This window comes from Neophocaena asiaeorientalis, unplaced genomic scaffold (genome assembly GCF_003031525.2).
Source record: "Neophocaena asiaeorientalis asiaeorientalis breed wild unplaced genomic scaffold, Neophocaena_asiaeorientalis_V1.1 scaffold714, whole genome shotgun sequence".
NCBI classification, from domain to species: domain Eukaryota; kingdom Metazoa; phylum Chordata; class Mammalia; order Artiodactyla; family Phocoenidae; genus Neophocaena; species Neophocaena asiaeorientalis.
In genome coordinates, this window is record NW_020175660.1 from 1694039 (window position 1) to 1707435 (window position 13397).

The 13397-nt window shown below is 51.8% G+C and overlaps 1 protein-coding gene across 1 annotated transcript; it reads left to right on the top strand.

Annotated features, from left to right (window-relative positions):
* The first annotated feature begins 586 nt into the window (after positions 1-586).
* On the top strand, positions 587-8939 carry LOC112390484 (neuropeptide Y receptor type 4). The gene is made up of 2 exons (XM_024731440.1): positions 587-624; positions 5260-8939. The coding sequence occupies exon 2, from the start codon at positions 5300-5302 to the stop codon at positions 6431-6433; it is 1134 nt and encodes a 377-aa protein (XP_024587208.1). The 5' UTR covers positions 587-624; positions 5260-5299; the 3' UTR covers positions 6434-8939.
* Positions 8940-13397: the final 4458 nt, after the last annotated feature.

Consider the following 13397-nt stretch of genomic DNA (forward strand, 5'->3'; position numbering starts at 1 on the left):
CAGTGGTCTGCAGTGAGCCAATGCCTCCAGTCTCAGGGCCTTTGCGCTTACTGTGCCCTCTGCCTGGCCCACATATCTAAAGCTGACCCATTTCCCCACAGCATCTCACTCCCTGCAATAACTTATTAACTTATTTACTTGTCCCTGATGGGCCTTCTCCCCCCAGGGCTGGGAACTCCAGGATAACACAAGGACAGGAACTCTGTTTTGCTCAGCTCTGTGTCTAGAAGGAGAGCCAGGTTCATAGGAGGCCTGTAATTAATATTTGTGAATGAGTTTATGAAAGGCAGGTCTTCTTATGCCCATTTCCTGGATGAGGACACTGGGGCTCAGAGAGAACACCAACAGGGCAGTTCCAGCCCTCTTGTGTGTAGGGTCGGGGTGGGCGTTGGGGAGGCCGGCGTATGGGGCTGCAGCTCCTGGCGCACGGCGGACGGGCTCGTGGCCGCAGCTCCGGAGCAGGCGCCTGGGTCGCCTGCGGCCGGTCAGAGCGTCCTCAAGGGCGGTGCGGGCGGCAGACTGGGCGGGCACTGGCGGCGGCGGCGCGGGAGGGAGGCAAGCGGGCGGGGAGACCGGCAGGGCGGCTCCGCTCCGCACGCAGAGAGCGCCGGGCCGCCGGAGCAGGTGAGACCGGCGCGGGCTCCGCGATTTGCCCCGTGGATCCCAGGGGCAGAAGGGACCCGGGCCCGAGGGGTCCCCGGGAAGCCGCGCGCTTCCTCTGCCGGGCGCCTGGGGAGGGGTCGCCGGGTGGGCTTCGCAGGGGCTCAGAGCCGCGCAACCGGGGCGGTGCGGGGAACCCTGCTCCTCGAGCGGACTTGGGCTCCTTCAGTCCCACCTGTCCTCATCTGTGTGCTGCCGGGAGAGCAGATAAGGGGTACGTGGAAAATGTGGGCGCCGCGGGCTTTAGGAGACAGAAGCTGTTTGCTGAAATTTCGGGAAACAAAGCAGACATTCTTCTCTCCATTCTTAACCTCATGGGAGAATTGATATTATTTGTATTATCCATTAGTTTTCCTCTGAGTGCTGGGAAGGCAGACTGCAGTGGAGGCTCCCTCCCCGCCCGCTCCCCGGGTTGCAGAACGAGAGCTGCTTGGGATCTAAACCCGGAGACACTATTTCACTGACTTTGCACAATAGTCTGCCTTCCCGCTCCCAGAATCGCCACCCCGAGGGGTGTGCCTGGAGGACCTAAGGTCTCCTGGCCCTCACTGGGCATCTCTAAGGAATGCAGTGGGAAGTGAGGGACAGTCTTGGTGTGAGGGCCCTCGGGGGAACTCCAAATCACCCAGAAGGGTCTGAAGTGGTCGGAGTGGCCCCAGCTCAGCAGCCTTGGGGAGTGGATGCAATCACCTTGAGGTGATCCTGGTGAAGAGTTGCATTGCTGGAGGCTGAAAGGGATAGACACTCGCTTGTGATAGCCCTTCAAGCCTATGTCTCTCCCCTGGGAGCTGTGCTCTTGTGTTCTGCCCTGGCGAGGGGCCTCTGGGGTTCCGAACTGTGTCGGGAAGGAGGCAGCTCTATCTAGAAGTGTCATTCCATTAGGGACTCCAAACCCTCATCTGCTTGGGAAGGATGAGGGGCTGGAGAGGCTGGGCTGTCCGCAGAGCTGCCCCGGGAGGAGGGGGCTCTGAGCCAGCATGCTGGGGCCCGAGGCCAGGGAATGCTGGGCAGCTGCCACCCCACCTGGGGCATCTTCTCACTTGGGCGAGCCACATCCCGGCACCCCCAGGTGCTCACCCAGTCACGCTTTGTTGGGGACCTTGGATGTCCATCTCCAACCCTGCCTCTACCACTCCACCTGCCCCACATTAGTTCACCTCCTGCTTCAAGACAGGCCCCGCTCCTCTTTCCTCCTTTTCAAAATCTGTCTGGCAGGGCCTGGTGCTGGGGGCTTCAGGATCAGACTGACCAGGGTTCCAGTTCAGCTTTGCCACTTACTGACTGTGGGGACGTTGGCCAGGTCCCTTCATCTAACTGGGCCTCAGTGTCCTCCTCTTTGAAATGCGGCTGCTCTTAGATCCAACCATGTGGATTCGCTGTCTTTGCAGGTTGAAAGCGCTTGGATACTGGCAATTTCACATGGTTCAGCCTAGGAACGCCTTCCTCCCAGGGCTGCAGTGTGGATTAATGATCAGGGAGATGTCTTGTGCCCAAAGCTCGGTGAAGGCTAAAGTCCCTTCTGCCCTCTGTCTCCCAGCAAAGTGTGCGCGCTCTCCAGGGTGAGGCAAGACACACCCCCTCCTTGGGCTCCCTGCGAGACTGGGCTCCCGCCTTCCCTCCCCTGCCTGTCTTTCCAAATTCCCCTTCCTGCTCCTCTGGGTATGGCAGGCTCAGTTGCTTCCATTCTCTCCCCAGCCCCCGCCCAGGTACAGCCCCTGAGGCTGCTTGGGCCTCCCATGTGTCTGTGGGACCAAACTCAGACCAGAGTCACCTCTGCATGCGTGTTGCCACTGCCTTCTCCCTACTGCCCCTGTGCACTTTCTACAGAAGGAGACCAGCTTTCGTGCTGACCTGGGGCTCAGGGGTTTGAATTGTTACTGCCTTGCCCCTGGAGAATGCTTCTGGAAATCCTCAGTTCCTGTGTACAGAGGGCCTTTCTGGGGTAGGGGCTTATGGAGTGGTCCCCTCCCTGGTGTTCCCTTCCAGCACCTGCAGCTCTGGAGAAAGATGCAAGGACCAGCTGGCGGTTCTGCTCCTTTCTTGGTCCCCCAAAGATCTCCTTCCCATGTTGATGCTCTCCCAGCCCCAGCACTTCCCTCCTCTGCCCCAGTCCCAGAAGCTGCTGGGAAGGGCTGATTTGGGTTCAGGCATCTGTGTGGTCTAATCAGCGGGGACTGGTGTGGGGTTTCCCGGCTCACTGGTGACCATCACTTGTGTTAGCTCTTTATGGATTCTCTGAGAAGAGGGCTGCAAGCCAGGCAGATCCCCAGTGCTACCTTCAGCCCTCCCCCTCCTCCTGTCTTGGCCCTTTCCCTCAATCTATTCTCTACATCCAAGTGACCTTTCTGGAATGAACTCGGGCTTGCTGGCAGCCTTTCAGCAGCTCACCCAGCATTCCTGGTCTGGCCCACCTCTCCAGCCCATCTTTTATCACTCCCTTCCACCTACTCTAGGCTCTAGTTATTCTGAACTGCTTACTGTCCTCTGAGGAGGCTTTCTTCTTTCCTGCCTCCTTGCCTTTGTACCCTGTTTCCTGTACCTTGAATTCCTTCCTCCACCTTGTCTATTTGGATAGTTAACTCCTCTTCATCCTTTGAGCCCTGGATCCATGTCCCCTCTCCTCTCATCTCCTTGCTTCCTTCCTTGATCTCCCAGCTCACAGGCATTCCATTCATACTGGTTTTGGCGATGGCAGTGTGGCATTGAGGTTCATCTGTGTTCCTTGTGGCTAGTTCCTCTGGTCTGGGAGAGACATGGCTGTAAAAGTCATCTTTGCAGACCTTGTTTCTAGCGTGGGACTTGGTACATGCTTATTGAGTGAATGAATGAACAAAGCAGGGAGGATTTTCTGGAGCCCTCCCCGTCTAGTAATGGCACTCTGATCACGCTGAGCTTGGCCAGTTTGGAACCAATGGTGTTGTTTCCCATTGTTGACCCAGCCCTGGCTGTTGGTCAACCGAGTCTTGGGTTTCCATCTTATTTGCTGCTTCTGAGCACAGTGTATCTGCCACAGTTTCATGCAGCTATGGCTGTTTTTTCACTCAAATACTGGACCTTATATTTCACCCTGGTATATTTCATTTTGTCACATTCAATTCCAAATGACTCTTTTTGCCCGAAGACTGTGGTACCAGAAAAATCCTCTTGCGTCTGGGATTGGGTAGCCGAAATAACCAGACGCTAAACTATCATTTGAATTCATGACGGTCTTGTACGTGGCAAAATGTGCCTCATCTTTATAAGCCAAATTAAATGTACAGGGAGTGACGTTTCTGACGGCTGACAAATAGGTTTTATTGACCTCTGGTTAATTTTGGCTATACCCTGTAAAAACTGTCTCTAACTTAGCACTAGAACATAAAGAACATATATAATGTTCACAGTTCACAAATAGACACGACGATTATAAGGCCTTAAAGGATATCTGTAACAGGGTATTCCTCTATGAACTGTACTGAAATGGGGTCCAAGGACCATGTGCGTCGGAGTCATATGGGTCAGTTGTTAAAATACAGATTCCTGGGCCCCATCCTGGACTCACTTAACTGCATCTCCTGGTGAGGGGTTCCGCTTTCAATCTGCTCCTAGAATGATTCCGATGTCTCCTGAAGGTTGCGAACTGCTTGTGGGATTAGTGATGACTAGAGAAGTCACGAGGAAGGTGAGCCCCAGTGGTGTGTGATGACGTGGTGGCGCTCCACGTCAAAATATCTGTCATTGGCATTACCACCTGGAGGCTCTGGAGTCCAAATTCAAATGAAGTCCCTTGTGTTGAGGCACCAGAGGAAAACGGCTAGGCTGGGCCGGGACATGGAGGTATGGCCCAGGCTGGAGTCTGGGAGCTGCAAGCTGTAACTTGAGCATAGGCATGGAGGGGACCCATAGGGAAGGCAATGGGCATCCCTTGACCTTGGCCTGGTGTGTGTATACACATAGGGGTCAGGAGGAGAGAGCTGGTGTGCTGATGGCCCAGTTTTTGCATACCTGGCTGTCTTCAACTCTGCCATGTGTCACCTGAGAAACAAGGCTGGCAGGGCAGGTAGGGACTGAGACCAGGAGGGCACACTGTGTGTCAAGCCCCGAGGTTTTTGTTCTGTCCTAAAGGGGGTGCCATGGAAGGACCTGAGCACATGGCAGAATGTGTTGCTGTCTCTATTTGCATAAAATGTGATAAGGGGATTTCTACCTGTGTTCCCTAAATAATTCTCCAGCCTCCAGGCCATGACTCCAGCCTCCTTTGGTCCACTCTGACCCTGAGCTGACTTGCCCCAGGTGATTTGTCACCATTCTTTCAAAGCCTCCTGAACTCTGCATACAACAGTCCAACTTCTTTATCATCAAAATAGCCTCAAACTCTGAGGTCAGAGGGAATTTGTGGAACAGGTTCTGACGTCAGACAGACCTGGGTTTGTATCTGGGCCCCATTACTTATTAGCCGTGTGACTATGGGCAAGTTGCTTTACATCTCTGAGTTTCAGGTCCTCTAGGTCTCAGCCTTGGGAAGGAAGCAGCCATGAACCTCTCTACCTGGTCCCCACTCTTCCCTGGATTCCACACAGGAGGCACTGTCCTTCAGTGCCATTTGTCTTTGCTTTGCAGACGTCATCATTGAATCTCCTGGAATCTTTTCACATCCACCATGAACATCTCTCACTTCTTGGCCTTGCTGTTCCCAGAATCCCCACAGGGTCAAAACAGGAGCAAGTCAAGTTCTCTGTACACTCCATACAACTTCTCTGACTACTGCCAGGATTCCATAGACCCAATGGTCTTCATTGTCACCTCCTACAGCATTGAGACCATTGTGGGAGTCCTGGGCAACCTCTGCCTGATATGTGTGACCATTAGGCAGAAGGAGAAGGCCAATGTGACCAACCTGCTTATTGCCAACCTGGCCTTCTCTGACTTCCTCATGTGCCTCATCTGCCAGCCACTCACGGCTATCTACACCATCATGGACTACTGGATCTTTGGCGAGGTCCTTTGCAAGATATCGGCCTTTATCCAGTGTATGTCGGTGACAGTCTCCATCCTCTCGCTCGTACTTGTGGCTCTGGAGAGGCATCAGCTCATCATCAATCCAACAGGCTGGAAACCCAGTGTCTCACAGGCCTACCTGGGGATTGTGGTCATCTGGCTCATCGCGGGCTTCCTTTCCCTGCCCTTCCTGGCTAACAGCATCCTAGAGAATGTCTTTCATAAGAACCACTCCAAGGCTCTGGAGTTTCTGGTGGATAAGGTGGTCTGTACTGAGTCCTGGCCACTGGGCCATCACCGCATCATCTACACCACCTTTCTGCTGCTCTTCCAGTACTGCATCCCACTGGCCTTCATCTTGGTCTGCTACGCTCGCATCTACCAGCGTCTGCGGAAGCGGGGGCGGGTATTCCGCAAGGGCACCTACAGCTTTCGGGCTTGGCAGATGAAGCGGATCAATGTGGTCCTTGTGGTCATGGTGGCTGCCTTTGCTGTGCTTTGGCTGCCCCTGCATGTGTTCAACAGCCTGGAGGACTGGTACCATGAGGCCATCCCCATCTGTCATGGCAACCTCATCTTCTTGGTGTGCCACCTGCTTGCCATGGCCTCTACCTGTGTCAACCCTTTCATCTATGGTTTTCTCAACACCAACTTCAAGAAGGAGGTCAAGGCCTTGGTGCTGACTTGCCAGCAGAGTGTCCCTGTGGAGGAGTCCGAGCATCTGCCTCTGTCCACGGTGCACACGGAAGTCTCCAAAGGGTCTCTGAGGCTCAGTGGCAGGTCCAACCCCATCTAGCCAGGTTTAGGGCTTCTCTCTGCCATGTTCATTACCAGCCTCCCTCACTTAGCTAAGTGGGCACGTTGCAAGCTGGGGGTGGCACTGGCTTTGTGGGGCCCAGATAGGGGCCTTGTGAAGCCGAGCATTCTGATGGTTCAGCTGTTGTTCTTGGGAGAATTCTGAGTCTGGGTTCTGCAGGTCACACACAGTATGTCTTGCGTCCTGAGCAGATGCCGGAGCCAGAGATGGTCTGATTGATGGTCTGTAGTTCATTCTGGTAACTCAGCAACAGATGCCCAGCCCGGGAGCCCAGGGATTTCACTTCCACCCGTGAGGCTGCAAGGCCGTGGTGGGGTGAGGGGAAGAACACGTGGAGTCAGAGCTCTGGACCTTGGTAAACCCCTAACCTCTGTGGGAGACGATGTTTGTGGATGGGCTTTGTAAGTGGTAAAGAGTTCTATGGAGGCAAGACAGGGGGATTACTGTATATCATTAGCACATCCAGCTGCAGAGAATGGACCCTGGCAGCCAGCTCACACTCCTCTGTGGTAGGAAGATCAGCCCTGAGCAGCAGGAATTCCAGGGTTCACATGCTACTCCATCCTTTTTCTCTTTCTTTGTATCTGCCACCTTGAATGGAAATAAGCCTGCAAGCATATCTCCTTGATAGGACTGTGGGCCCCTTGAGGGTGACATCTGTATTGTCAAAGAGCTTGGGTCCCCTATGCCTGGGACAGTCCCTGGCACAGGGAGAGAGCTGCAGAAAGATTTACCGTGGTGACAAGAAATGTAGCAGGTGCCCCTGCTGAGTGCTGAGCTGGGGACAGCACCCTGCGCCACAGTCCAGTGTAGGAAGGGCTCAGGCTGCTGCAGCCACACCCTCTCGCCTGCCCTTCCTTGCCTCCCAGGACCTCTCTTGACAAGGCAGCTGGCCAAAGACCCTGCGACCCTCCCCAGTCCACCCACTGCAGAGACTTACAGTACTTAAGGCCATGACTCCAGCCTCCTTCGTTCCACTCTGCCCCTGAGCTGACTTGCCCCAGGTGATGTGTCACCGTTCTTCCGAAGCCTCCCCAGGACTTCGGGCCTCCCAGCGGCTTTCAGTAACGGCAGGGCCAGGGAGGGAGTTCTTAAAGTCTGGGGCACGGGCTGAAAGGAGCAGAGCGTCCCCCTTCCTCCAGCCAGCCTGGGAAATGGAGAAAGGGCTACGATGAGTGTGAATATCTCACCCGTAGAGGTCAAGGTTCACGCTTCTGGATCCAAGGCTTCATCTGTGTGTGGACCAGACAGCTTGTCCTTGCAGAAAGGGAAATGTCAAGATTGCTGTGGGCCACCTTGGATGGGATGGCCAGACCTGGTTGTACCTGCTCAGTCCTGCAGAGTGGCTAGTGGCTGGACCCACCACGGCCTCCAGGGCAGGGTATTCAAGTCCCCAGACCCTTGGAGGGGCCTCACTGTGAGGCCCCTAGGGTTGGCTCTACACAGGGCATCTGGCAAAGGGCCAGGTAGCAGGAGATTGAACAGCCGCATTTGATCATCTCTCTGGCCTGGCCTCTGACCAAGAACCTGTACAGCTGACACCAAAGACAGCTGCTCTTTGAGTCACCAGCTCCCTTCCTGGAACTGTTTATTTTGTCCCAGCTTTTGGTCACATCTCTCATTCCATTCCTTTGCTCACCTTTACCCTGGTTTTCTGGACAGATTGTTGAGCCATTCTCTTGGTTGCAGCTTGTGCTTGTCCTCTGGTGCCACCTGCGGCTGGCTGCTCCAGGTAACCACCTGCCAGCGAAGCCCAGACCCTGGGACCCATTCCAGAAAGATGTCATTGCTCAAGCTCTGCAAGGAACTGGGGGCCTCAGGCCCCTCCAGATCCCAGACGATTGCCTGGAGTTTGTGTGTCACCACTTATCTCAGTGGTGTCAAGATGCTTGGGGACAAGGATGCTTTAGGGTGCTAGCATGCTTGAAGACTGGGGGACCAGGCTGAGCATCTGGTGAAGGTGCTTGGCATTGGGAATTTGGGTAGAGGATGGAAGCCTCGCTGAGTATCTTCTGTGCTCCCCTCACCTTGCTGGGTTGGCACAACTTGCGTGGATGGCTGTCTCCTGCTCCTGTTCCTAATGACCCTTGGGGTTTCCCATTTATCCAGCACCTTTGGCACTTGTATCTCAAAGTGTACTCAGAAAACCAGCAGCCTTAGCATCACTTGGAGCTTGTTTGGCACGTAGAATCTCTCTTCCCACCCCAGACCTATTGAATCAGAATCTGCATTTTATCAAGATCTCCGAGTTAATGGTGCAAACATTCGAGAAGCTCTCCTCTAGGAAACAGATTGCCCTGGAGCCTGGAGCCAGCCGGTGAGCACCTTTAGACACCCACGGTGGGATGTACAGTAGAGCTATAGGAATCCTAGTTCTAGAGATATGGCTGTAAAATGGTATTGCTAAAAAGGTGGATTCAGTTTTGATTGCATATCTGGCTGCATGTGGACATATTTCTTGTGGCCTTTTCCTTCCTTCAATAAATATTTGTGAAATGAACAGTTTGCGTGGTTATATTCTTGGCGAACATGCTCCTCTGTATTCTGCTCTGTTTCACTTAAAACTGTATCATCAACAGTTTTCCATCTCGCTGGGTATTATTTTTGCCAGCTGGTTAAGAATCTAGAAAATGCTCCAGTGAAAGCTGGTACCTCTGAACAGCATCTCTCTTTAGCTCTTGGAGGGGCCTTTTCTCACCCAGAAAACAGACCTGTCCCTGATAGTAGTGGGAGGAACCCATCTTCATAGGAGCACCATGGCTGGAATTGGAGACTCACACCGACAAAGACTGCCTGGGGACACTCGGAGGGTGCAAAACCTTATTGAGTCCTGTCGATGAGAGTGTAAATCCTGCCTAACTTTAGCCCTTCCTTATTATTTTTATTTCTTATTTTTTGGCTGCGCCATGTGGGTTGTGGGATCTTAGTTCCCCAACCAGGGATTGAACCCGGGCCACGGTAGTGAAAGTCCTGAGTCCTAACCACTGGACCGCCAGAGAACTCCCAAGCCTTCCCTTTGTAAAGAAATGACCTTGACTTGTTTTTTCCATCATAAAAGTAATCATATTCATTTTTAAAAATATGCAAAATTAAAATAAAATGAAAAAGGAAATCATATTTCACCACCCAAAGATGATTACTGTTTACATTTTAGGGAGTTATTTCTTTAGTTTTTATATATATAGCGTTAGGGTGTTTTTTGTTTGTTTGTTTTTTTAAAACACGGTTGAGATCATACTGTGAGCGTATGCAGATTTACATGTAAATTTAAGGATGATTTTATCTTTTTTTTGCTTAACTTTATAAGAATATTTATTCATTCATTCAACAAATATCAGTTACATGGTAGGTGCTGGGGGTAAGTGATAAATAAAATAGACACCATCCCTGTTCTCAGGGAGTTTATAATCCAGTCAGTGGGTCCATCCTGCATACTTAATCATTATCTGTTGTGGCATATTTAGATGTTCCTAGACCTATTATAAATAATTCTGTGACAAATGTCTATGCAGAGAACTTTCTTCTGTATTTGGAATTATTTCCTGAGGAGAGGTTTCCAGAAGTGGAATTAGTGGATCAAAGGGCATGGACATCTTTCAAGGCTCTGGATGTGTATTGCTAAAGTGATTTCCCAAGAGGCTGGAATGATTTCCACTCCCTGAATAGTGCCTGTTTCCCTGTACCCTGAACACTGTTGAAAAATTACCATTAATGAAAAGACCCCCATGTTCACTCGATCTTGTTTTCCTCTCATTCACTCACGAGCATCAGTCCAACATCACCAGTTTTCTGGGCTCCCCTTCACACAGAACCCCAGAGGCTTGTGGAATCTCGAAGTCTCTGCTTCTCCTCCTCCCATGCTCTTTTGTCCACCCAAGTAGCTCTTGCCAAGGTCACTGGTGACCTCCGTGTTGCCAAATCCCGTGGCCAGTTCTCAGTCTTGTCTTATGTGGCAATCAGTAGCATGTGGCAGTTGGTCAGTTTTTTCTCTTTGAAACTCTTCTGCATGTGACTACTTCAGGATGCCACACTTGTGGTTCTCTCCTGACTCACTGGGCACTCCTTCTCAGGCTCCTTTCCTGGGCTCTCATCTCCCTGACCTTGGAACATTGGCCTGTCCCCAGGAAGCCATGGAGGCCCATCTGCTCTCATTCCCTAGGTGGGTTCATCCAGGCTCCTGGCTTTCTTTCTTTTCTTTTTTTTTTTTTGCGGTACACGGGCCTCTCACTGTTGTGGCCTCTCCTGTCGCGGAGCACATGCTCCGGACGCGCAGGCGCAGTGGCCGTGGCTCACGGGCCCAGCCTCTCCGCGGCATGTGGGATCTTCCCGGACCGGGGCACGAACCCGTGTCCCCTGCATCGGCAGGCGGACTCTCAACCGCTGTGCCACCAGGGAAGCCCTCCTGGCTTTCAATACCACCAAATGTTTCAATGTCCAATGCTCCGAAATGGGAATCTCTCGTCTGGACCTCCCCCTGCTCTCCAGATTTGTTTATCCAGCCATTACTTTGTGTTTACTGGACATCCAATCAGTGTGTTCAAAAGCAGGCTCCTGATTTGCCTCCTCACCTCTTCTTCCTTAATCTCCCCCTTTCAGTAAATGGCAACTCCCTCGTTTCATTTCGTTGCATTCCAGAATTCATTTCGTTGCATACCTCAGAATGTGACTTTATTTGGAAGTAGGGGCATTGAAGATGTTCTTAGTTAAGATGAGCTCATAGTGGAGTACGGAGGGTCCCTAATCCAATGTGACTGTGTCTTTACAAAAAGAGGAAATTTGGACACAGAGACACTCACACACAGGAAGAACGCCATGTGAGGTTGAAGGCAGAGATCTGGGTGATGCTTCTACAAGCCAAGAAGGGCCAAAGATCGCTGGAAAACCACCAGAAGTTACTAGAAAGGCATGGACAGATTCTCCCTCACAGCCCTCAAAAGGAACCAACCCTGCTGGCCCTTTGATTTTGGACTTCCAGCCTCCAGAACTGTGAGACAATACATCTCCGTTGCTTAAGGCACCCAGTTTGTAATACTTTGTTATGGGAGCCTTAGCAGACTAATACAGGAGGTGAGATTGAAGGGAGGGAGACCCGTCCATGTGAGCTATTGGGTCAGCAGGTGTTCAGTAGTTGGAGATAGACCACAATTCAAACTTGTTATGATGAAATAGGGAATTTATAGACTCATGTCATGGGGCTGTCCAAAGGAAGTTCTTTGACTGTAGGCTGGATTCAGGGGTTAAAACAATGACATCAGAGCTCTCCTTTCCTTGCCCCCGGTCTCTATCACTCTCTCTAATCCCTTGATTCTGCTGGTCTCTTCATGGCTTTACACTCTACATGTGATAGTAAGAGGCCCCACAGCTCCTGTCTTACCTTGGTCCTCGTGAGCCCAAGGAGAAAGGGCATAGCTTTCTCGCCATGCCCAGTAAGAACTCCGGGTTCTGGAGACTCACTTTCTGTCTCCAGGCCTGGATCCCTTGACCACTCCTAGATCAAGATGGTGGGGTCAGCCCCACTTGAATCACATGGATGTGCAGGGTTATCATACCAGGGCATAGAGGTAGTCCCCAAAGAAAGTAATGCTGGGCAAGCAACAAAAGCAGAAGTGGACTTAGAGAGGATAAATGGATTAGAAAGATACTTGGGTGTCAAGTGGACAGGATGACTTGGGTGTGGGAGAGAGAAAGAAGATTCCCAGGTTCCAGACTTGGGAAAGTAGGTATATGTCTGGTCCATTTAGTGAGATGGAGAGGGTTTTTATTTTTTTGGTTTATCTTTGGACATGCTGTGTTTGGGGCCCTCTTGGGTGTGCAGGTGGATGGCCAGATGCTTGAGTCTGGAGCTCTAGAGAGCTTTGGCCAAGGCGTGACCGAGTCATGCTGAGGGGTGGGGCTGGGTTATGGCTAGATTGGGGTGTGAGCTGATCTGGAGCTGGATGTGGGCCAAAGGAATTCCAGTTTCCCAGAGCTGAATCTGCTGATAGGACACTGAGGTCAGCAAACCAGGTGGGGTCCTGGGATACGGGGTGGGGTAGTGCTTAGCAGGACGCCCCGGTAGACAGGGTGGAATAAGCCGGCACAGGAACTATTTTCCCAGAGATGCCACCGGCTAAGTTGCCCTTCATCTGTGACCTGTGGCCTCAGTTCTTCTGAGAATCAAGGACTGTTTCAATCAAGGTCAAACTTCTCGGCTAGAAGTTGGGAGTTGTTGCTGTGACTTACTGCTTTGTAGGGATACAATGATGCCTGAGAAAATCCTGAAAAGACCTGGAAGTTCTTCAGAGAAGAAATCAGTGATTCCTACACCCTGTTGAGAGGTGGTCTGGTGGTGGAGGAGTGAGCACAGCTGTCATCTCTGTCTTAAAGCGTGTCCTGCTCACTTGGACCGACATCTTTAGTGACAAGGCCCTTGGCCTGACCTGGTCTGGTGGTGAGGCTTCTCCCCAGAGTACTTCTTCAAGGCTCTGATACATCTCACAACGGCTGCAAATATACAGACAGACAAGATCGGGGCTTCTGGGTCCTGAGAAGACACTGGGAAAGGATTTGCAGAGCGTATTCAGATGCCTCCTTAACCAACAGCAGCCAGGCATTTCCTACCTCGGGCAGCTGGGAAGGCATCTGCAGGGTGAACTTGCCAATGAACCATCGAGCAGGAGGGTGCTTGTGAATGGGGCTGTGTAATCATGGCCCTTGAGGTTTCTAGTTGTTTAAATGTCACCCTTTATTTGAAACTGATTCTTGTCAGACTCTGAAAAGAGTTTGTCGGTGCAATTGGGTACCAGCACGAAGCTCTCTTAAAATACATTTCCTTTCATTCATGAAGCTGTTAATGGGCATTCGATTAGTCATTCAGTCACTGCCAAGGGAACTATACTGAAAATGGGGCATGCATTCAGAACAAAGAACTTCCACTTCCTGAGATAACCACGTCTCCCTTAAA